The sequence below is a fragment of the Salvia hispanica genome, chromosome 6 (genome assembly GCF_029641045.1).
Source record: "Salvia hispanica isolate PSC_SH4W2 chromosome 6, Shi_PSC_v1, whole genome shotgun sequence".
NCBI classification, from domain to species: domain Eukaryota; kingdom Viridiplantae; phylum Streptophyta; class Magnoliopsida; order Lamiales; family Lamiaceae; genus Salvia; species Salvia hispanica.
This window is the reverse complement of record NC_142697.1, coordinates 19,831,807-19,855,669: the sequence shown is the minus strand read 5'-3', so window position 1 is coordinate 19,855,669 and position 23,863 is coordinate 19,831,807. Positions and strand designations below refer to the sequence as shown.

General features: G+C 41.6%; 2 protein-coding genes and 1 non-coding gene across 5 annotated transcripts; 1 reads left to right on the top strand and 2 right to left on the bottom strand.

Moving 5' to 3' along the window:
- Window positions 1–739: 739 nt before the first annotated feature.
- LOC125203967 (nuclear pore complex protein NUP54-like) lies at window positions 740–4,446 on the top strand. The gene is made up of 9 exons (XM_048102496.2): window positions 740–1,236; window positions 1,319–1,372; window positions 1,935–1,994; window positions 2,091–2,201; window positions 3,035–3,100; window positions 3,264–3,350; window positions 3,704–3,805; window positions 3,875–4,021; window positions 4,161–4,446. Exons 1-9 carry the CDS (start codon window positions 850–852, stop codon window positions 4,278–4,280), a joined length of 1,134 nt encoding a protein of 377 aa, XP_047958453.2. The 5' UTR covers window positions 740–849; the 3' UTR covers window positions 4,281–4,446.
- A 195-nt stretch (window positions 4,447–4,641) lies between these two features.
- Window positions 4,642–13,001, bottom strand: LOC125208082 (mannosyl-oligosaccharide glucosidase GCS1-like). 3 transcript variants are annotated; one of them, XM_089060900.1, is made up of 22 exons: window positions 12,650–13,001; window positions 12,500–12,573; window positions 11,989–12,240; window positions 11,229–11,397; window positions 10,978–11,064; window positions 10,768–10,836; window positions 10,553–10,649; window positions 10,187–10,269; window positions 9,290–9,397; window positions 8,572–8,693; window positions 8,329–8,436; window positions 8,188–8,261; window positions 7,620–7,745; window positions 7,348–7,415; window positions 6,437–6,583; window positions 6,299–6,349; window positions 6,101–6,157; window positions 5,663–5,812; window positions 5,467–5,558; window positions 5,236–5,345; window positions 5,091–5,154; window positions 4,642–4,997 (listed from the first exon to the last, which is right to left on the bottom strand). In XM_089060900.1, the coding sequence occupies exons 1-22, from the start codon at window positions 12,920–12,922 to the stop codon at window positions 4,853–4,855; spliced, it is 2,526 nt and encodes an 841-aa protein (XP_088917026.1). In that variant the 5' UTR covers window positions 12,923–13,001; the 3' UTR covers window positions 4,642–4,852. The 3 variants fall into 3 exon arrangements, 2 of the variants coding, with proteins under 2 accessions (XP_088917026.1, XP_088917027.1); XM_089060901.1 differs by having other exon boundaries at window positions 11,989–12,230; window positions 12,650–12,703; XR_016132723.1 differs by lacking the exons at window positions 4,642–4,997; window positions 5,091–5,154 and having other exon boundaries at window positions 5,680–5,812.
- A 10,508-nt stretch (window positions 13,002–23,509) lies between these two features.
- Window positions 23,510–23,616, bottom strand: LOC148923326 (small nucleolar RNA R71). The gene has a single exon (XR_016133087.1). It is a non-coding gene; the product is annotated as a small nucleolar RNA R71 (small nucleolar RNA).
- Between the last annotated feature and the right edge of the window lie 247 nt (window positions 23,617–23,863).

Sequence of the window (23,863 nt, the reverse complement as noted above, 5' to 3'; positions counted from 1 at the left end):
ATGTTTAACACAAAAGATAATATAATAATATTATATTATTATTTTTTAAAAAGTTTAATCTTCTTTATCCTCTCTAACGAGGACATCCATTTTTTACCTCTGCAATTTTGATACAAAAATGCAGTTCAGCCCCTTCTATCATTCCAATTTTGATTATTTACTCTCCAACAATATTAACTTGGTGAAGGCTGAAGAAAATTTTTAATAATTTTCAAAAAATTGAAATAGAAAAAACAAAAAAAAAAAGGTTCTCGAAAGGGGCTTAAGCCCTCCATCGAGAGAGAAGAGAAGAAGTGAACGGTCCTTTTTATTGAGAGTGAAGTTCAAATAGACAACAGGCAGAAGTGGCAGAGTGGAAAAGAAAATGGTTCATTTTGAAGATTAAAAAACCAGTGGAAAAATAGCTTAAAATTATGTGAATAGTGAAAAGGTCTTTCAAATGATATTAGGTTCATACATAAAGGTGTGTGGCGATATTTTTGAAACTTAGGGTTGTCTAGCGTTCGAACCCTCATACATAGGTCCCAAATTTGTAATTTACTCTATTTGAAAAGATTGAAGTACCCTAGGTGGCATTTTGGAAAAAAAACGAGGGTGAGAAGGGCATGAACGACCGTAAAAAGTGAAAAAAGGACTTCAAATGATATTACATACATAGAGATGTCTGATGCATTTTTTGAAATATGGGTACCTCAACGTTCGAATGACAATACATAGGGTGGATCACTCTTTCTATTATTGTGATTTGTAAACGAACTTCAAAACCCTCCAAGCCGGCGTCAATCGGCGGCAACCGCCGCATTCACAAATTCCCAATATCTGAATCTAGGGTTCCGCAACCATCCCCCAATGATGTTCGGAGCTCAGTCTTCCTCCTCGGCCTTCGCCACCCCTTCATCCACTCCCGCATTCGGCACGCCTTCAACTCCGGCGTTCGGTTCATCGCTCTTCTCCACACCATTTTCGCAACAATCCCAACCTCAGCAGCAGCACACTCCGTCGCTGTTTCAGACGCCTCAGCAGCAGCAGCAAACTCAATCGCTGTTTCAGACGCCTCAGCCGCAACAACAGCAGAGCCCCTTCGGCTTCACCACGCCGTTTAATTCAGCGCAGCAACAGCAACAGCCAACTCTTTTCAATAATGCTCCTTCAACCAATTTCATGAATCAGCAATTGACTACTCAGATGGCCCCAGTTGCTCCTCTTCCGTTTTCTCTAGCCGATCGCGATATTCAAGTAATAATCATTTTAATATGTAATCCTAATTGATTGTATTCGAACGTATGTTAATGTTGATCGCTCCATGTTGTCTCTACAGGCGATTGTGGATGCATACAAAGAAGAGCCTGGGAACCTTAAGTATGAATTTAAGGTCCGGTTTGTAGTTCTTTCCAACGCTGCTCTTTTCTAAGTATTGAAACCATCTGAATTTGATTTTTGAACAATTGTCTGATTAATTTCTTCTTTTGGAACTTCTCAGCATTGTCTTACTTAACTATGAACATATCTTCTGTTACAAATGCCAATACAATACCTGTCCTGCGAATGTGATTTAGTTTTTAAATGCTAGGGGTGGTGGGGCGTTAATGAATTGTCATTCTTTACATTGCTGTCTGAACAGATTGTGAAGCGGGTTTCAAGGTTTACCTAGAGCATAATGAATTTCTTGTTAATCAGCGTTGTGCTGAAATCGAGAATATGCCAGTAAATCTGCTTTGAATTCTGTTGTGTGGGATTGTAACAGATGAGCAAATAGTTGCCTAGGGATGTATTGGACTCTTTAGGCGTAAGACCATCATTTTTAGCTCGACGATTCGAATCTTAAGACTAGAAGAATGATCTTAGCAATTTGTATATACCAATTCAAGAAGCTAACTCTGAAATTGAGCTCTTTCTGTTTCGGGTACTTATCAAGATCTTTGTTGATTTTGCAGCATCTGTTGTTTAGTGTGACTGAACCTCAGTACAGGTCAAAGCCTGCTGGTGTATCAGATGTGAGTTTAGTTTAAATTTGCATCATATTATTATCAGTTGTAAATGTATTTTTGGAGACTATTTTGTAAGTCCGGTAAAATAGTTTGAACTGCCAGATCATGTGGGCAGAATCAATAGCAAAACTAGAAGGCATGGAAAGCTCCAAAAGAGAACGATTGTGGCCTCAACTTGTGCAAGGTTTCAAAGATCTTTCCCAGCGCCTTAAGGTACGCAAAGTTCTTGATTAGACTATTCTCTTGGTGATTTGAGTGGATCTCCACTGTGAATCTTACTATTCAGAAAAGTTTTTATGTACACGGCTACGGCTATAACAAATTCAAAACAAAAATGATCTGCTTTGTTTTTGGTATCAGAAAGCCAGGCTAAAAGCATTGTGCGCAATAATTCCAACTTAGTCAAGCTTCTATTTGCAAAGTTTGTAAGAGCTTTTGTTTTTTCAGAAGCATAGTGAATGTCTAAAGGAGCATGACAAGGAAACAATTCATTGAAAAAGACGAATTTCTGCTTTGTTGCTGGAATACCATGTGGTGTAATTGTTCTGGCACTGCCTTGGTCCATTTGGATAGGTAGAAACAAGAGAGTTTTCTAGGAATATGAATAATCCTAGAGGAATGGGATATGGTCATAGCTATGGTAGCTTAGTTGGTCTGCTCTCAGTTCACAGAGACTTCGATAATTTTATGAGAAAAGGATTCTGTTTGAAGTTTGAACTCTTATTTCATTTGCAGTGATGCTTCAAGCTGAGCCTACTTTATAAAAAATTTAAGTTTCTCTTGTCGGATGGATTTTAAGATTTATAGTAAAATTTTGGTAGCTGGATTTAATATTTAGTTCCTTCAACAGTCTTGTGTTTACACGAAAATTATTACTATATGATTATTGCTATCATTCTGACTTTCAGGCTTCTCATACATAATGCCCATTCTGTTCTATTGAATCTGTTCTGTGAAGCACTATTTTTCTTTATTTTGAATAATCACGACCTGCTTCTACTTTGTTAATAAGTTTCTAATGATGATCTGCAAATGGGTTTCTTTAGCTTCAAGATGAAGTCATACTGTCAGATTCCGAGAGACTGAAGTTGACCCAGAGCAATGTGAAGATGGTGATCTCTCTCTCTCTCTCTCTCTCTCTCTCTCTCTCATGCATATATATAGAGGGACATGTGGCACAAAAAAACTTAAAGCCTAAAGGTGTATATTCACATGCATATGGTTCATCTGTCTGTCTCTCTAAAACCTCCTTTGTTCCATTTTTCCGTGATGCAGCTCCAAAGGCATTTTCAAGCTGACACGCTTCCCTGGATCCAAAAAATGCAACAGAAAGAGCAAGTCCTTCAAAGGCGTCTTTTGAGGGTCAGATTTTGTTAGCTCTCAAAATACAGCTGTAGTTAGATTTTGTTGAAGAATGTTTTGGCTATTTACCATGGTAGTCTGGTTGTTTTTGGCATCAACAAATTCAAGCTTTTCAAATTTGATTTGGAAACAATTCATTTGAACTTGGATGGGTATCTCATGTGCTTTAGTTTTTCTGAAACTTAATTATGGATATTCAAAAACCAGGCTTGTGTGACGTAGGTTCGAGATGTCATATGCAGGCTACTGGTTGCTTTGTCTCTTGCAATAGGCCTGCATTTGCCATTATAGTTGTTACTAGTATCTCATAGCATTGTCCTGTTTTTCATTATTGTATGTCTTGTGTTAATCAGGCAATGAGAATAATAGAGGCACTGGAGGGTAAAGGTTGTCGAGTACCTCTAATGAAAGGAGAAGTAGAATTAGCAGAGAAGTTGGCTGCAACAACGAGACAGGTTACTCTTCACCTATTTTGTGTCAATTGAAATGTTAAAGTGGACACAAATAAGTATGTAAAGTTGCAGTTAAAAGGATCTGGAGCAGAACTTTCTAGACGGGTTCAAAATCTACTCATGGTATCTCGCCTTCAAGCAGACAGCCTAATTGGTAGCTCAATGTATCTGCCAGGATCAACCAAAATTCATGAACAAAGTCTATCTGATATGCAGGAGGTAAAGGGAAGGCTAATTCAGTAACATGCTTAACATATCATCCGACACTTTCCTCCTTGTACCTTTGAGTATTCACCGTAAATAACAAAAAGCTAGTGTTACTGTATTATTGAATGCGTTAACGTTGTTATACAAACAGGTATTGCAACGGCAAACTGAGGCTATTGCGAGACTGGGCAATGTGCTGAAGCGGGATGTGAGAGATATGGAAATCATAATGGCTGAAGATACAGATACAGAAATGACCCAACAAGACTAATTTCAAAGTGAATTCTGTAGCACTCACTTCCCTTCAATTGTACTATAACAATTTGTTTGCCTAGTCAAAGTTAATTCCCCTCATTTTAGTCCTATATTGTAACAATGCTCAAACTTAATTCATGCTACTGTTTTAGACATATAACTACTTCATTTGGTTATGTGTACATGGTGGTTGTTGATTGTATATATCAAATGGGTGAAGGCAGTGGCAAGTCATACCAATAATTTTAAGGTGGTTATGAAATTCTTGCATAGGCAAGTTCAGTGAACTAAACAATTCTTGAAAAGTGATCCTATAGAGACGCATAAAGCTTTAATTTTACTCCATAAGTTATTTCATCCGTGAAAAACATCAGCAATAACAAAAGATATAAATCAGTAATTATTGAATTGCTTCATACAAGTCCATTTATCGTACATCTGCCACAAAACACCAGTAACTATAAGATTGCAAAACTTAGCTAGTTGAGCTACCGATTAGTCATCCCACCATCTAAATATATGTGCAGTCAGTTGGCAACCAGTCCAAAAAAGAAGCATTGCATCTTGTGTAAGACTTCAGTTAGCATCCTAACACTCGCTATAGGATTCAGCCATGATCAATACTGTAAGTGATGTCCAGCCTGTGAACAGTCGTGCGCCTTTTCCCTTCCCTTTCTTTTGATCATACTGTTCCCACAAAAAGCCGGTCTGCTTATAGTTCTTCACCACATTTCTGCAATAGAAATAGTTAATAATTTACCACCCACCAACCTAATAAGAGTTGGGAGTATATCTTTTAAAAGAGAGTATTTAGGCGGCAACATACTGAATCAAGTTGTTCCTCAATTCGGTGTATATGGTCTTTGATCGATCTCGATATGGTCCATCCACTACAACCATCAATGATATTGTTACCACATGTCAAACAAAGTTTAATCTGAAAAGGAAATGAATTCTTCAGCAATACGTACCTTGAGAATAATAGTTTAGTGCTGAAAGAATCATATAATTCATATTCATCCAAATTGGCCCTCTCCAATATGGTGCGTCATGCTCAGTATTTCGTTTCATGTATATTGAGCTGCCGCAAGTATAGCAAATTTAGTGTGAAGCTTAACAAGTGTAAAAAACGTCTGCAATATTAGTTAAAATGTAGAAATTTATTCCTGACAAGGGTGCATTGTAAACCTAATCTTTCTTACCTTGTTTTGGCAAGGGATCTGAGTCCAAACTTAGTCCACAGAGTACTTGTATCTGAGATTAGATCAAGCTGTTTCTCTAATATCCATGAATCCTGAATCATGTAGAATGGCACAGAAGGAACATAAAACAACCACCAAAATATGAATGAATTGATGCGGAACCAAATGAATGAAGTTAATACATAGATTAACTCACAGCTGGTATAAGCCTACCCATAAAGGGGAAAAGGCTGACATAGCCAATATGAGGGACCAGTCTCAGCACAGGTTTCTCCAGCACTTCTCGTAAAAGTTCCCGTGACGGATAACCACCAGCTGATTCCACCATCTGCCAACTTAGAAGAACCTATATAGATGCATAATGTCAGTGCAACAAACTAGTCTACTTCAATTAGCACAACACTTCCTGTATCCTTTATTTTTCATGAATGAGAAAGAGAAGTGGAATGAGCTTTCTCAGACTGGTTGCACATGATCCCAATAAATGAACATAAGGACACTTGTGAATATTGTCATGCTTTAGAACAATTGAATGCAAGAGACAGGTGACTGAAAGCTGTATGTAATCAAGATCAAGAGTGTAGTATATGATACTGGGAAGTGATACAGCAGCAACAGAAAATCTAACATTTACCTTCTCAGTATGATTTCCATAATCAGAATAAGCTCCACTTGTATTATCAAGATGTATCTGAAAATGGAAAAAACATATGATTCACACTTCCACAGTTCTATTGATGTAATCATGATTCATGACGCACAATGTACAAGTAGGATGATATAAATGGGAAAAGGTAATGGAAATTATGAGACTGGTAACAACAGAAACTACCTGATTTAAAAGGTCAAAATCTGAGAGCAACTTTGCCGTCAAGCTATACTCCTGCAGTATTTTGTATAAAGTTCAATACAGTAGTACTTGTTTGAACCAAAGACTTTGGTTGGTAATTTTTTAGGTTTTTGGCCGTACCTTTCCAATGTGTCTATCCTCGAGAAACTCTGAAATGGAACTCATGCAATCAGCAGCAAGATGCATCCAACATCTAAGGTCAACATGGCGTTCATCTTCACTGGGGTGTGATGCACGAGGATAATCATCCAATCCAGAAGACAGTGACTGGCCAGGCAAAATATTATTCATATCATTATTAATCTGAATTATTAAAGTTAAGGATGTTATATGCCTCCTGGATGTGTAGCATCGCTTCAACTATGATATAGGATCATATATATTCACACTTGCCAAGCTACTTAGCTGTATGTTTGGGTTGAGAAATCAAACTATTGAGTTGTCTTCAGCTAAATAAGTCAAGCACCTGACTGGACTTTCATCCATGGTTACAAGGTCTATATTCAAGAGCGAGATTTATTCTGAATTAAGTAGACACCCACGATTAGCCAATGTCAAGAAACTCATAATTCTCTCTCAAACATATGCTCATATATCCAAACACTTTGACAACTTAGATGCTCTTGATACAGTATACAGACATAAGTGTTTGGAGCTCATAAGATGTCCAAAATAAGCTTAGATAATTAACCTAAGCTTAGATAATTAACCTCTTAGCCTTTTTATTTGAATGTGGGAGGCAATTTCTACTTTGGATGTAGTATCTTTCCCGAAAATGGATTTCATTTTGGGAGACTCATTTCAATATTCTCAAACAATCGATAAGTAGAATTGGAAGTTGAAATTGTAACTTGAAATTCCCATCCGAACACACTAGTCCCTGAAACTATCAAACTTATCAATCATAACATACACATAAGAGAAGCAGCTCCAGAAACCGAATTATGGACATGTTTAAGTTTTAACTGGAGTAACCTCATAAAGAGATAGTATAACATAGAAACAGACACAGGAATATATATAGATATTACCTTTGGATTCAGTTCACGTTGGGTCACATTGTCTCTCCCATGCCAAAAGTAGGTGCCAACATCTTTTCCTGTGAATATAATACCAAAATTCCAATTAGAATAATTGTACTTGCTATTCTCGAATAATTGGCTTCCTAGTTCCTAGGATGCAAGTATATCTAATTGTTTATTGAACAATGAGGTTAACATGGTCATACATGGAGTATATGTTATGATGAGAAGTAAGCAGCATGCAGGTACTATGTAGGATACAGAACGCATATTATGCTCACCTGATTGAGTGGTGTTAAACCACTTATACCAAGCATCGAGACGCACAAATGCTCGACGCAAGAAAGTGGAGATATCATTGACTTGTGAGGCACTAAACTTGTCTTTCTTAATGCCGCAAACAAACTCTGCAGAAACAACACTGTAAATATAACTAGAGCAACATCACATTTACCTTGTTTTAAGGGATCAATTCTATAATGTTTCCTATGAAAGAAAAGCAGAGACAATGAAATGGACAAAAATTCTTATTAAATATATAGTACTTCAGAAACTAGCAAAGCCAACAAAGTTTCCAGTTAAAAGACTCTGTACGGTAGAAATATATCTAGATACTCCTAGTATTGGTGTGACAGAGATTCTAATAATATAATGTCATTTTAGGCAGACTCTTGGACTATTCAGCACCTCAGCTTCTAAGAAAATAATATGGCAAGGGACACTTTACTGTAGGCTACATAGGCTGAGAAAATCAAAATAAGAATATTATTGCAATTGTATGATAGCCACTAGTCTTCTGATTAAACATGTTATTTGATGTGAGGCCAGGCACTGCAGTGATAACTCAACCTCGTAGAACCAAGAATAATGTCGGTGGGTTTCCATTTGTCGGATGCTGAAGCACGAACTCGGATGGTACCTTACTGCCAATAGCTTAACATCAGTGATCAAATACTTTTTCAGAATTATATTATACTAGTAGCAGAGTACCTTGAAGCTTCAGCACCTAAAATTTGCTCACGTGGAATCCATCCATCAGCATTCATCAGATCTAACCAATGCCCGATAATATCCAGAGAAATATTAGCATCCCATCGCCTTTCCAAGTAAATAAACAAACAAAAACATTTATCAGTCCCTAAGAAAGACATCATTAGCAGCTACTAGTACCATTAGAAACATTCTCCATAAGATAGCAAAACTAAAGATTCTCCGTGTCAATAGATAACCCACCGTATTAGTAGCTGGTGAAAACCTTCGTCCCATAGAAACCCCCTGGGGAAGAAGGGACGACTTGGAACTGCTGTGTATAGCTCAGCTGGCCAATAGGAAATATAATTGTCACCATGTACAAGCTGCATTAGATGATAAGTACTGTGTAAATATATTAATTATCCAAATGGCATAATCCTTGAAGCAAATACAGACACCATGTTGTTGAATTAAGGAAAAACCTTTGTACAGAACAATCACAAGGCTCTGCAAGCATGCGTTACACCAACACTAAAATAACTATTCAAATACTATGAATAGCAACATGTACCGGCATAAGGAACTACAACCGGTTCTCAGTGTTTTTTGTTTTGAAAGAAGTTTCAAAAATTAAAGAAACAACTTTGGTACTCTAGATTACTTGAATTCCTCTTGAGTACCGATTTTTAGCAAATGTAGTGTAGTCACCCTTCATTTAACAATGTGTGAAAGAAAAAGTTTTACAGTTCAGGTGGAAAACTGAAAATCCACGACATTTTACTTATAATTAGTCACACTTCCGGGAGCAGAAATTATAGAATTAAACAATTTCTCAAAGTTCAGAACATACAAAAAATAAGTCGAAGTTGAGACTAGAAACTGAAAAAAGGTAAAGAACAGGCGATTTATTACAATTAATCCTTTATATTTTCACTAGGGCCTGAAAATTAGCATATAAACTACTCAGAAACCACCTTACATTAGAAGAAGATGGAAGTGAAATTTTTGATTGGCCGTAAAAGTAGCCAATCCCACCCAGCAAATTTCCGAGTGCTGCTTTGGCCACTGTCATGGCTTCAGGGTTGATCTGAAACAAACATTTCATCACATTGAACATATGAAACATTCAAGAACATTGTGGCAAAGTATACATACTAATACTCTTAAATACGGTGGAATTGATATGATTCAGAAAATGGTAGTAAGCCAGCACATCTGATTAAAAATTATGCAAATAATTCAGACATAAATTTAATCAAGATGTGATAATCATGTGACAAAGTCATGACATCTTGTTAGTTGTCACTGAGCCTGCTATAAACAAATTAGGTAGAAGCATATATGTTATTTATGCCCCATAATGTATTTTTTACATAAAATTCACTGATTTATAAGCAGGTAGTAATTTTATATCCTCTATGTCAACTATTTCCACTTGTTTTTCTGCACGCATCATCTTCAAATGTTACATTCATCTACTTACAGGGGAACTTGGAAGTTAGGGATTATATGGTCAAGAATATGATCTAATTTTTTGAGTCGCAATAAATAGCACTGACACTATCAAAAAGGCTATCTAACATTTTCTCATCAACCACTATGTATAATATGTTATTCACTGAGAAAACCAGCGGAGTTTTATGTGAAGCCAAGCTAAACACTAATTGTTTGTCAGGACAGAAGATTTGGTAGAACTTAAAGAAACTATTGGCACATCACTATGGATCAATATTCATGGTTTGGTCCTTTATTTAATACCTCATGGCTTAGAGCAGAAAGCATGGAAAGGAAAAATCTCATAGTCTAACATTCACCATCGAAAGACGCAATTAAGTGGTTATGGATAAGATAGCAAAGGAACATTCATGATTGATACCTCATCCGGCATGTCAAAACATCTCTGGAATTTGTCATCAAATTGCTCCTGTTTCTGCTCAAGATGACTGGATAAAGAGTCACCTGGAATCAGGGGAGTTGGAGACAAATATTTTTAGTAGATATCAAAGCACATGCTTGAAAAGTGTGCAATATGGAATAACTAATTTCCAAATTACCTAACATTTTATTCGGTCTGTTATAGTAGTAATATTTAAAAAGTGAAGTTCAGTGGATTGTGTTGGAAAACTTGCTACTAAAGCCTACATATATTGATTTCTTTTCTGCTATAATTTCACATGAAATTGCCTGATAAAATTATTAATCTTGGATGATAAGATAAATGTGTATAACAGATAGACAGTACCTGTAAGGATTCTGATACGTTCTTTCAATCTTGAAGTAGAACCACTCAATTTAGATACAAAAGCAATATCCGCTTTGAAAGGAACCATTGCAGAAACCTGAACCACTAATAGAAAATGATGAGCAGCATGGACAAGAATTTAAAAAATATCTAAGTTAAATTTAGTGTGCTGAAATAGTAAACAGATTACAAAAAATAATTGTTGATTGACAAACCTGGAAAACAAGAATATTTGAAGCATGATCAGATGTATCTGAGAGTTGAAGCCGGCCAGTTGTCCTAGCCTAAATTAAGAAGAGCATAAACAGTGTTCAGGTATTACGAAGATACTGTCGTAAACCAGGACCCATACCAAAGCCTAAAATTTGAATACAATAAAACAGTACTACTAGTTTGATAGTATAACACAACTAAATTGTATATACCTGAGTTGCAAGATTGGTTTGTACAAGTTCGGATAAATTGTGAATGTGATGTGTCTTGAAACCAGCATAATGGAACTCAAAGTTCTCCTTCCGGAATTCAGTAAGCTAGCAGTATTAGTTACTGGGATGATGATATCAGAAATATGTACTGAATAAACCTTACATTTCTGAGCCTGACAGTCTCTATTTAATGAACATTATCAGAAAGATAAAGAAAAAGAAACAATAAAGCAGTTTGAATGTTATGCTACCTTTGATTCCAGATGAAGTTGCCAATTACCAACATCACTCCTTGAACCAAAAGCCAGAAGGAAGTCATCAGGATTGTCTGAGGTACCCTTACCCAGACCTAGAGCAGTTCCACCTTCATCAGCCACATAAAAGAAAAGGTGCACAATTTCTTCCTTTTCCTCATTAAGTCTACGACAGTCATAAGAATCAAAACTTCATGACAACAGTGACACAAATATAGCCAAATACTTTAAGGGGTAAGGAGTGTGTGCAAGGTACTGACCAAATTTGGAGCAATGATATCACTCAAAGGTAAAAATATTGTCCAGGTTCCCCAAAAGAAATAGCATCTAAATAGTATAGAGGGAAATATACTAAACTCCTTCATAAACACAAGCCTAAAATGATCCACCTCATTGTTGCAACATCTTGCCAACCCTGTCACATCCTTAGAAGATTCTAGATTTAGCAATATTACTTATTTCTCAATTTATTAATCTATTCATGAATTGGTCAGGCAGCAAGCTTTCAAACCATTCTTCTATATTACAAAACATAGTAGATTCTAATTTATTCTACTTCGACTTCAAAATGTGACTCTCATGCTTCTCACTGCTCTCAATCTCGACACTTCAGAACATACAGTGCTTCACATAATGCAACTTTACACATGATTATCACGATGAAGTATTCTGAAAATCCTAGGCAAAAATCTTTTCATTCCATGATAAAACATTGAAGTCACCAAAATAAAACACCATAAAGAGGTTAGGCATTTACACTGCACTTTGTGCTTCAATTCGAACTGCCCAGTCCCCTCCGTAACCACTCTCTTCCTCCTTTGATTTGAGGAAGCTCGTTGTCAAAACCAGCTTTTGGTCCACCAATACCTGACGACCATAATCCCGCCCATTATGATGTGTCCAACCATATGTCTTTAGCTCGTCTGAGTCCTGGCACACATGCCGCATAGCATATCTTCCATCCTTCACACCAAGCCACATCAGACCCGCCAAAAGAGACTGAGGAGTCCTGACAAATAAAATTTCTCTAGTAACCACTCTCCGCATACATACAAAATTATGCAGTGAGAGTAAAAGAGCACAGCAACACCAAAATGCTAGTGCCTCAATACGTTAATAATACAACAATCAAAGTTAAGTAAAAAGAGCGGCTCTATATAAAGATCTTTAGTCAGTCCTTATGCATACATAAGCACACTATACACACATGGCATTTCTTCTTCAAAAAATATAAATGCAGCTAACTAACTCACTCTAATAGAGCTTACCGCGCACGGATTCCAAAATAAACATGAGGCCTATATGTTCCCCAATACAAAGACTCCTTGTGCTCCCCTTGAAACTGCAGGGAAAATTCAACCATTTATATGAAAAATAAAAGTATCACATTATGAGAAGAATTGAATATTGAAATTGACCATAGGAAGATCCATGAGCTTTGGAGAGGGTAATGGCGTGACAACCCTGGGTTTAACAGTCTCATTTGCAGGGTTGATAGAAGAATTGGTGATATATAATCCGATGAAGATGAGAAGAATCAAAATGGTGAAGGTGGAAAAAACGAGCGGGGTGAAAGCGCGACGGGGTCGGGTGATGGGGTATCGGTTCCTGGGGTTGGTGTTGTCGTAGTTTGGCGATTGGGCATGGGAGGTTGTTTTGGGTCGAGTGTTTCGTCGCGAAACCTGGGTCATTGCCGGTCAATTTGCACAAAGGGAACGGGGAAGAGGAGAGTCACTGGTAATTTGCTCTAAGTCAACTATTCCTAGATTTCCTAAAACCAGTTAGAGCACTCTCAATTGTCCGGCTAAAAACTCTCTTATTTCTCTCTAACTCCTGCCACATCAGCGCCACATCAGCACCAAAATTTATCCCCAGTTTTTAGCCAACTTTTAGCCAACTGCTCCAATGGTTTCTCCCTTATTTCTCCCCTATTTTTCCCTAACTCAACATTTCATTTTTACATCATCATTTTTAATATTGTTTAATTTTCCCTACAAATGTGTTTAATAAATAGATTTATAATGAACAATTCATCGTTGTATTAATCATTGGAAAATATAATACAACGAGAAAAATAAAACTACAAATAAAAAACCATAAAAAACAAAGATTTAAAAAACTAAGAGGGAGGGGCGTCCGGCGGGAGGCCCATCAGGATCTTCATATTTTGGATGGTCGACCAGAGGGACTGCTTCTCTTCTGGGGTTCCGCCGTCGGTGAAGTACAGCGTGTACAGCTGCGTCAGATCGGCGACATTGGCAGAGAGCGTGGCTTGTTGTATGCAATGGGGTTCCGACTGGGCATCCGACGACGCGCCCTTCCCTTTCCGCCTCCCCTTCGCCTTCTTCGCTCCCACAGGGCGCTCGTGCGGACCATCCCCAGTCAAGTCGATGGGGGTCGCGCTTCCCTCACTCTCCGCACCGCTAAGTCGCGAGCGCACCGATTTCCCGTGCAGCGCGGTGTGCATCCCCGTCCGGAATTTGGGGAGATCCTTCAGCCTATAATAGATGTTCCAATACTTGAAGCCCTTCGACAAGAACTGGCCATTATACCTCTGCATGGCCTCATCTCGGACCATGTGCTCGTTCTGGCCACTCGTCATGTTCGTCATCAAGTTAGAGTATATACCGTTGAAGTGGCCGCAGTCCCTCATGAGGCGCTCCCAATGCCGGCGGATCGCCTCGCTGCCATGGTTCTTCATCGAGGCAGTCTTGTTGCTTGTGTACTTCTCCGCAACCCGCTCCCAGAACACGAGCTCAGTCTGGTAGTTGCTGCGCTCCGCGTTCTGCGTCGTGTCCGCCCAGCAGTTGGCTATCAGCTCGGACTCTTCCATAGTGTAAGTAGTCCTTACCCGCTTCGGCTTCTCATCGGAAGCCGTATCAGTCGCAGCCGTCGACGCCGGCGTCGGCGCCTTCCCCTTCCTGCTCCTGGAAGGCGGCTCGGCGGGCGTTTCTTCCACCTCGTAGTCGTCCGTGCTGAGTGTCGGATCTGTTGTGTACGTCGCGTCCTGAGATCCTTCGTCGTCTGGGGTGGATCCAGGGGTGTCGAACAACGATGTGACTATCTGGGGGCGATACACATCGTCGGCTGGAGAGGGCATGCTAAGGGCAGACTGGAAGTACGGAGAAAGTCTGCGCACCGGAGGAGTCTGCAATGGGGACGGACCCGCATTTGGATATTGGCCGGGAGGAGAACCCATCGACAACAACGAGTTCATCCACTGCTGATTTGCTTCATCAGTGGGAATTTGCGTACTCGGCTCTTTGCCCTTACCTTTTCGGGAATTTTTCCTACTTGAACTCATAATTTTGAAGATTGAAGATTGAGAAAAATTGAGAGAATGAAGATTGTGTGTGATGAATGGAGGAGGAGGAATTATATATAGTGTAGGAATTATAGCCATTGGTTGCAAAAAAAAAAAAAAAAAAAAAAAACGCCGAAAATCGCCGAATCGCGCTACAGTGGACGCCGATGATTCGGCGATGAATCGGGAGTTGGCGATGAATCGGTAGAATTAACGCCGATTTTTTGCCGAAATCACCCCAACGCCCGGCGAAAATCCGGCGATTTTTCGCCGACGGTAACGCCTAACCATTGGGAGTGCTCTTACACTCCCTCATTTTGATGGTGAAACTAGGGTTGGGAAAAATACCGAAAAAATGATATATCGCTCGTATCGTATTGAAAAATATCGAAAAATTATCGAATTTTTTATATATCGTAATTTTCGATACGATACGATATCGTATCGTAAGTTTTCGATACGATAACGATATATATTTCCTTATATCGCGATATATCGTTTTATATCGAAAATACGATATCTTTGGAAAATTTTCGATATTTTCGATATATATCGATATTTTATTTTCGATATATATCAAAATTTTCGATATATATCGATATTTAACGATATATCGAATTTCGGTACGAAATATCGATACGATAACGATATGAAATTTTTTTATATCGAAACTTGCGATACGATAACGATATGAAATTCTTTCATATCGATATTTTCGATACGATACACGATACAACGTTTTCGATACGATATATTGTATCGACCCACCCCTAGGTGAAACCCAATTACAGCTCCAAATTAAACACACAAATTCTCAATTTCAAAATACAGCGATACTTAGGCCTGCTTAACCGGTTCTCCGGTTCTCGGATACCCGGAATCGAAACCGGAACCGATCGGGTAATTGAAGAACCGGAACCGAAGAATCCGGTTCCGGTTTCGGTACCGGTTCTAATGTTTTCATAAATTCCGGTTCCGGTTCTACTCGGAACCGACCGGTTCCTACCCGAAACCGAATAATATATATAAAATTTAAATTTTTTTTTACTAAAATTGAAGTATAGTAATTAACGGTAATTCATTTATTATTATCAAGGTTGGTTTTGATTCTTTAGTATTACTGAATGTATTCCTTTGCTACTTTGATATTGCTTAAAATAAATGCACCTCTTGGTTTGACAATATAATTTTCCAGTTTATGTGTTTGGATCATTATTTACCATTATACTTTGAGTTCTTTAAACAAAAATAATTTTAACAGATCATGAAAGCTCTTAGAGGAGTCAAGGTGGAGGTTACCAATTGAGGAAACATGCGAAAGAATATACCGTAATTCTGGTTTGACATCACAGACAACTCGTGGGCTAACGTGAGAATCATATTTCTTGATACTAAGTGGAGATAATGTAATTGTTGTTATATATAAGTTAAATCTAGTTTGGTGTCAGATTAAAATTAGCTAAATAATAAACAACTTTTCGTTAATTAGTATACTTAAATTAAAATTAAAACTACAAATCGGTTCCGGTTCGAAACCGGTACCTGTCGGTTCTTACCTGGTCGGTTCCAAACCGGAACCGAACGGTTCCGGATCCGGTTCCGGTTCCGAGATTCATGAGATTTTGCAACCGGGTACCCGGTCAACCGGACCGAGTAGAACCGAAACCGACCGAATAAGCAGGCCTAGCGATACTCAATTGGAAATCAAACAATCGAATGTTAACGATCAAAGAATTGCGCAAATTTTAATGTTATTCAATTAATAAACTTTGGTAAAAGTTTAACTCTTTCCACATCACTAAGAGCATCTCCAATGCAAATAGGCCAACCATAGGCCAGCCACTCTCTCTTCCTGTCACGTCAGCAGCACTAAAAATCCACCTGCCACATCAGATTTAGGCCAGCCGCAATAAAAATAATTCAAAATATACTATATTTACAGAATTAAAATTACGATTAAATTACGGAATTAAATTTACGACACATATACGGGAAAATTAATCCATTCCATTCAAAAAAAAGTACAAAGATTTTTTAAAAAAAGTACATGATTTTTTTTAAAAAAAAAGGGCTTCCACACACGAGCCCCGCCACTCTCTACTCCTCATCGACGTCGCCGCCGTCCTCGCCGTCGCTGCCGCCACCTGTGGTATCTGAGCCCACGTCGGAACCCCCTAGTCGTGCCCTCGCGACATCCAAATCAACCCGCATGCTCTCGAGCATCGAGTGAAGAAACATCTTCTCCGTAGGGTCAGTGGCGGTCCTCCAATCTTGGAAGACCTTGTACATCTGAGCCTGCGTTTGGTTACGCGAATGGAGAGTGTCTCGAGTGGGGCGGGTGGGAGGGCGGAGGACTGGACCTCGCGGGGCGATAGGGGGGATCCGCCCCTCGCAGCCCGTTGCGCCCGCTTCTGTCCAACCGGGCGAGGGCGACCAGCAAATGAAGGAGGGGATGGAAACTCCTCAGCATCCGGGGGGAGGTCGTGGGATCCGCTGCTGCTGCCGCTATAGTCGCCGGTATAGTTCAGCCTCTGCTTCTTCGGCCACCCAGCGTCGCACCCCGCACGGAACTTCTCAGAGTCCTTCAACAACTCATAGCACTCCCAGAAGTGGAACTCCTTGTACTTCCCCGCCAAGGGGAACTGACTCTCGGCTATCCTACGGGCGTCCTCCTCATTCTGCCCACTAGTGAGTTGACGGAGGGCGTTGGCGTACAACGCCGAAAAATGGCCGACCGGGGCCCTGATGCGCTCCCACCCCTTCCGGACCTCCTCCCCGCTGAAGTCCTTCCCGTGCGGGCAGTGCCTCTTGTAGGCAGCTCTAATCTTCGCCCACATGTTGACGACCCGCTGGTTGTTCGCAACCAGCGGATCGTCGCACACCTCCAACCACCCCTTGGCCACCCCGGCGTACTCATCCTCCGTCCACTTCCTCCGGCCGGGGGTGTCGTCAACAACGGGCTGCGACGACTCGCCGACCGCCTTGGCCTTCTCCCTCGTCTTCTTCGCCGCGGCCGGCCCCGCTGGAACGGGAGTGTCCGGATCGCCGAGATCGATCCCCATGTCATGAAATGACAAAAGTTCATCGCCAGTGAACTGCGTCTCCACTAGGGTCGACGTGTGAGACGAAGCCGTCAAAAAATCCAGAGAGGGACGATAGACCGTGTCCCCCCTCCCCCCTGGTGACCCCTGCATCCCTCCCTGCCACATCATCCCCATCATCTGCTGCAGCATCTGCTGCTGCATCTGGGGCATACCTCCCCACCCCGGCGCTGACTGCCCGTTGCTCCCCTGGCTCCCCTGCCCCCCCGCCCGGCATACCCCCCTGTTTCCCCCCCGGCGCACCGGCCATCATCCCCATCAACTGCCCCCAAGGGACGTTAAACCCTGGGCCCATCTGCCCGCCCATCTGGCCCCATCCAAATCCCACAGGTACCGTGGGAGTCTGAGATCCACCCGTCGCTGGACTGGACTCGTTGTTGTGATCCATCGCTCGATGATGCTCTTGTACAGAAAGTTAGAGAGAGAGAGAACACGTTAAAACAGGTGGTGCAAATGAAAATGAAACTAAAATCGCGTTTATATAGGTTTAAAAAAAAAAAATTCGGCGCTGGCCGATCGGGCCGCCACAATGGCGGCCAGCGCGTCGCCATCGGCCAGCCTACGCCGAAACGCTCGCCGATTTCCCGCTGGCCGCCTCCAATGGTTCGGCTAGCCGATCGGCCAGCGCCGCGAATCGGCTAGCCGGTCGCTAGCCGACCATTGGAGATGCTCTAAATATTCAAAATATTGTTGAAGAAGTATTCAAAGTGCTTTTGTTTGGAATTAGCAAGAAGTACCTTGAAAACTAAAACTCAAAATTTGATCCGAAAATAAGCGTTTTAAGAGCATCTCCAATAGCCATAGGCTAGCCATAAATTCCTCCAGCCACATCATCAGCACTAAAATTCCTCCATCCTGCCACATCATCAGGACAAGTAATTGGACAAGCAATAGGCTAGCCATAACAAACAAAATTATAAAAAAACTAAATTTACGGAATTAAACACAAAATACGGAATTAAATTTACGACACATATACGGGAAAATTCATTACTTTCATTTAAATAAAAAAAAGTACATTAATTAAAAAAAATTACATAATAAAAAAAAACTGGGCTTCCACACACGAGCCCCCGCCTCACTCTACTCCTCGCCGCTACCCGGGACCCCCAAATCTGTCGCATCTGAGGCTGCAGCTGAGCCCCCACCTCTGCCACGGCGGCCGCCAAATCGACATGCATACTCTCGAGGAGGTCATGAAGAAACCTCTTCTCCACGGGGCCAGTTGCCGCCCTCCATTCACCTATGATCTTATGCATTCTCAGTTGCGTCGCTTGCCGCCCGATGCGGGTGAGCTAGGCTGGCGACTTGCCACTGGGAGGGGATGCCGACTGGACCTCCTCGGACCCCCGAGTGCCTCTCTTGGCTGCGTGTTGCGCCCTCCTATGACCAACCGGGCGAGTGCGGCGAGTGAACGATGGAGGAGTCGGGAACTCCTGAACATCGTCCGGGAGCTCGTGGGAGCCACCACTGCTGCTGTGTTCACCGACGAGGTTCAGCCGCTGCTTCTTCGGCCAGCCAGCATCGGCACCCACCTGGAACTTCTCGGAATCCATCAGCACCAGATAGCTGTTCCAGTAGGTGAATTCCTTATACAACCCCGACACAGGGAATGCTCTCTCCATTATCCTCCTGCAGTCCTCGTCAGTCTGGCCACTGGTCTTCATGCAGAGGGCGTTGGTGTACAAGCCTGCAAATCGGGAGACCGCAGCACTGATTCGGTCACACCCCTTCCGGCACTCATCCCCGCTGGATGGCTTCCCATGAGGGCAATTCCTCTTGTTGGCTGCTGCAATTTTAGCTCACATGTTGACGATCCTCTGATTGTTCGAAACGAGGGGATCAGTGCAAACAGACACCCAAGCCTTGGACAGCGCGACGTTCTCATCATCCGTCCACTTCCTCCGTACACTGTCGTCATCAGCCGGCTTCGACGACTCGCCTATCACCTTTTTTCCCTTGCCCTTCTTCTTCTTCGGTGCGCCCCACCCCCGCCACCGACCTACTCCCCTGTATGAATGGGAGTGTCTTCATATCGATCGACTTGTTCCAACAACTCCTCTAGGGAGAAAGTGTCATCTCCAGTGAATTGAGTCTCCACTAGGGTCTATGTGTGGGAAGACGCAGTCAAAAAGTCAAGACTGGGGCGATAGACATTGTCCCTCGGCTGCACCCCCGGCATCCCCGAATCCCGGGCTGCATCCCCGGCCCCCACCGCTGCATCCCCTGCCATCCCAGCCCTCACCCCGGCATCATCTGCCCGCCCGACATCCCACTACCCCCGGTTGCCATCCCGGGCATCATCTGCTGCCATGGGTACATATTGTAGTACCCACCCATCGGTCCCCATCCACCTCCCATGGGTACCGAAGGAGTTTGATGGGCCTGGTTCAGCTGAGCCAGATGGGGTTCGTCGCAGCTCACGCACTACTAGACCTACTTGGAAGTTAAGACAATAAGAAGGTGGAAGAAGTGGGAAACGTGAGAATGGTGGATGCAGTAGCTATTTTATGCTTTGTTATGTTATTTTATGTTATTAGCATAACAGTTAGTGGAGTAGTTATAGAATAGGTGGAGTAGTGGCTTTAGTTGTGATTTGCATTTGTATTTAAATGGGTTATCGTCATATTAGGAGTTATCTAGCAAATTATCAATACAAAAAAGTCTCGGCAAGAGTTTTGCTGAAATTCATCTCGTTCCTTGTTCTTGATGTTTCAAACGATTACGTTCGATCCCAACATTTGGCATCAGAGACAGTTACGATTTTTAATCATTTGCGCTTCCGTTAAACCTCAAGGAATGGCAGCCACGAGGGGCAGATTTGAGGCGGTGGAATTGAACATGACAGAGATGCATGATTCGATTAATGTCGTTCTTATGGAGCTGCAAGAACTGCGTGCAGCAAAAACAAGAAATGCGAAAGGGAAGGATCATGTCCGGAATCCCTTTAGCGCATTACAAGACGATGAGGATGTGGGATGGGAGGACGATGACTCTGATTCATGAATCTGAATTGGAGAGAAGCAGCAACAAACGAAAGAAATAGAAGAATCCAGTTCGTATGGACTTCACTAAGTTCTCCGGGACAGAGGATCCACGGGTGTGGCTCGATAGGGCACGACAATACTTTGGTGCACAAGAGCTTCCCACCAACAAACGTGTGCAATGGGCATCATACCATCTCGACGGTGAGGCCAATCAATGGTGGAGGTGGTTCAGTGCTCGACATAAGAAGATATCATGGGGTATGTTCGAGAGGGGACTTCTGCAGCGTTTCGGCACCACAAAGATGGAGGAGGCCGATGAAGCCATCATCCGACTTTATCAAACTGGTGCTTTCCGTACCTACTTAGTGGAGTTCATGACCAGAGTTAAAGATGAGCTGGCAAGGGAGATACGTTTCTTTCGACCTCATTCGTTCGAGCATGCGATAGAGTTGGCGAGACACGCTGATGAACAATCTAGAAGTCGGCGTCCAAGATACTCTTTGGTGCGTGTACCACCAAAAGCTGTTATTGCTGAAAAAGCTTCCTTAACTTCACCGAAGCTTTGTGGGCCGATGTGTCGACGGACTTCATAGAAGGACTACCCAAATTGGCGGGGAAGAATGTGATAATTGTTGTTGTTGACCGACTCTCTAAATATGCTCACTTTGTAGCCCTTTCGCATCCATACTCGGCACGCACGATCGCGGATGCTTTTGTGCGTAACATACTCAAGCTACATGGAGTGCTGATACGCCCGGATTTTGCACTGTTTTAAGGCCATTATTTGGTCCGTTTTTGTCATCAAAATCACTCTACATGTCCATTATTTGCATATTCTATACATTTTGGTATTTTGACGTGTTTTGTGAGAAATGTGCATATTTGAGCCGAAAAGGGCAGTAAAAACGCATAGTCTGGAAATCTGGAGTCAGACGGCGACCAGCGACCGCCGCGAAGTTGTATGGCGACCGCCGGCGCCCGGCGGTCAAAGCTATGTGGCGGCCCGCCTCGGAAATTTACGCTAGGAGAAGAGTCTCTCCCGGCGACCGCCGGAGGACATGTGGCGGTCCGCCACCGAAGGGTCAGAGTCTCTGGACTCCAACGCGGCGACCGCCGGCCAAGGTGCGGCGGCCCGCCGGAGAAAGGCGGTGAATCCGACCAGCCCTAGATTTGATCCAAGATTTACCAAATTTTGAAGATCTTTTCCTTCTATGATGAGGAATAATCTTCCCCTATAAATAGGACCTCAAGCTTCATCAAAAAAGGAGTTTTTTTTTCCGACACACAACAAGAACACATTCATAGAGATCAAAAGCTAGAGTACTTCAATTGTGCAAGGAGTTGAAGAAGGATTTCAAGAACATCAAGAACGACAAGGATTCAACCTACGGGTTTTATTTGCTTTAGTTTTATGTTCAAATTGCTTTCCCTTCAATCTATGTTTTTAGTTTATTCAGTCATGTGTAACTAAACTCATAGGATTCTAGGGATGTGTTAGTAGCAACTTTGGTTATACAATTCCGTTTTCTATTTAATATCCGTTTTATTTTTACTTTGTTTCCTCCCTAAGTTAATCATGATGCTTCATAATTGAGTGACACAATTATGTATGATTCAATACAACTTGCTTCATAACTGTGACAGAGTTCTAGCGAGTTAGATCCACTTAGTAGACACTACAGTTAGCTTCCTTTAAAACGGCACTGTTAATTGAGAGTGAGGACTTTTCAAGGGTCTTAGGAGCTTTTTGGAGTTACGTGTTAGGATTGACAACCCTAATGTTAGTAATCAACGTTTGTATCGCATGAGCATAAGCTAGGTGACTCGTCCTTTCAAAGTATTAACTGTGCTAGGGTATTGTAGTTTGGAATTTGTATAACCATAAAGCGAAAGCACATCCCTGGAATTCCCCTTATCTCTATACTTTTCTCTCCGTGATTTGCTTGTTTTTAGTTGTTTACTGTTTTTAATATTTACTGTTTTCAAAAAGTTTCCAATAATTCTTGCTTCTCCAGATAGTAATTGAGTTCTAGTAGAAGATAGACACTTTGTGTACATCTTCCCCGTATTCGATACCCGGTACTAACCTTTTGCTATACTATACCTACTCTGTATACTTGCAGGTATTTATAGTGCAAATAAAAAGTGCATCAAGTTTTTGGCGCCGTTGCCAGGGAAGACAGTTCACTTTGGAGTGATATCTTCAAACGGATAATTTTACTACTTTGGATTTTAATCGCTTTCATTTTATTTTTATTGCTTTCTGTTTTAATTTTTTTAGTTTAATTTGTTTTTGTTTTTGAGTCTTGCAGGTTTTGTATGCGAACGCGTTCTGGGAAGTACACCTTAGAGCCGCTTGATTTAGAACTTGAAAGAACTCGTAGAATAATAAGAAGTGAAAAAGGATCAGGAACAATGGGTGACCGAACAGATATTGAGAAGCTGCAGGAGATGGTGAAGTTGCTGATGGATGAGAGAGATGCGGAGAGAGCAGCCCGAGAAGCCATGGAAAAGAAGAACAGAGAAACATTACCTGTGATGAACATGTTCAATCATGGGAATATGATCACTTTTCCTAATGGCCCTCGTATTGATGCTAACAATTTTGAGTTACGCATGCCCCTTATCCAAAGGGTCGAGCAAACTCCTTTTGCAGGTAGGGCGACTGAAGATGCTAACCGCCATCTCTCCAAATTCGTGGAAATCGCAAACACTCTGAAATTAAATGGTGTCGACGACGATGCCATACGGGTAAGACTTTTTCCATTCTCTTTGATTGATTCTGCTAAGGAGTGGTTTGAGTGTATGCCGCCAGAAAAGGTCTCCACATGGAATGACATCGTAGCTGCCTTCCTCGACAAATACTACCCGCCAGGCACTATTTTGAAGCTCAAGAGTGAGATCTTTCAGTTCACACAAGGCCATGACGAGCCCCTCTATGAGGCATTTGCTCGTTTCAAAGCTCTTCTTCGAAAGTGCCCAAACCATGGTTTTTCCATAGACCATCAGGTAGGAATCCTCTATAATGGATTTAACGAGAAAATATGTGCTATGCTTGATTCAGGGGCAAATGGAGGATTTCTAAGAAAGACAGGAGAGGATGCCATGGCGGTGATCGAGGAGTTCGCCACCAATAGTCGGGGGTGGTCGAAGGAAAGGCATGCCACGAGAAGAGTAGCAGCCATAGAAGAGGCCGAGGAAAGTTCTTTTGCTAAGGAGTTAGCAGAACTTAGAGTCAGG

Bases quoted from the DNA above. Each gene is read 5' to 3' on its own strand.
- LOC125203967 (XM_048102496.2), top strand. From the start codon at position 850: ATGATGTTCGGAGCTCAGTCTTCCTCCTCGGCCTTCGCCACCCCTTCA. The intron at 1,237-1,318 runs GTAATAATCATT...TTGTCTCTACAG, and splicing joins TAGCCGATCGCGATATTCAA to GCGATTGTGGATGCATACAA. The intron at 1,995-2,090 runs GTGAGTTTAGTT...TTGAACTGCCAG, and splicing joins AGCCTGCTGGTGTATCAGAT to ATCATGTGGGCAGAATCAAT.
- LOC125208082 (XM_089060900.1), bottom strand. From the start codon at position 12,922: ATGACCCAGGTTTCGCGACGAAACACTCGACCCAAAACAACCTCCCAT. The intron at 6,158-6,298 runs GTAGTTTCTGTT...TTCCATTTTCAG, and splicing joins ATTTTGACCTTTTAAATCAG to ATACATCTTGATAATACAAG. The intron at 4,998-5,090 runs GTATGTTGCCGC...TTTCTATTGCAG, and splicing joins TTGAGGAACAACTTGATTCA to AAATGTGGTGAAGAACTATA.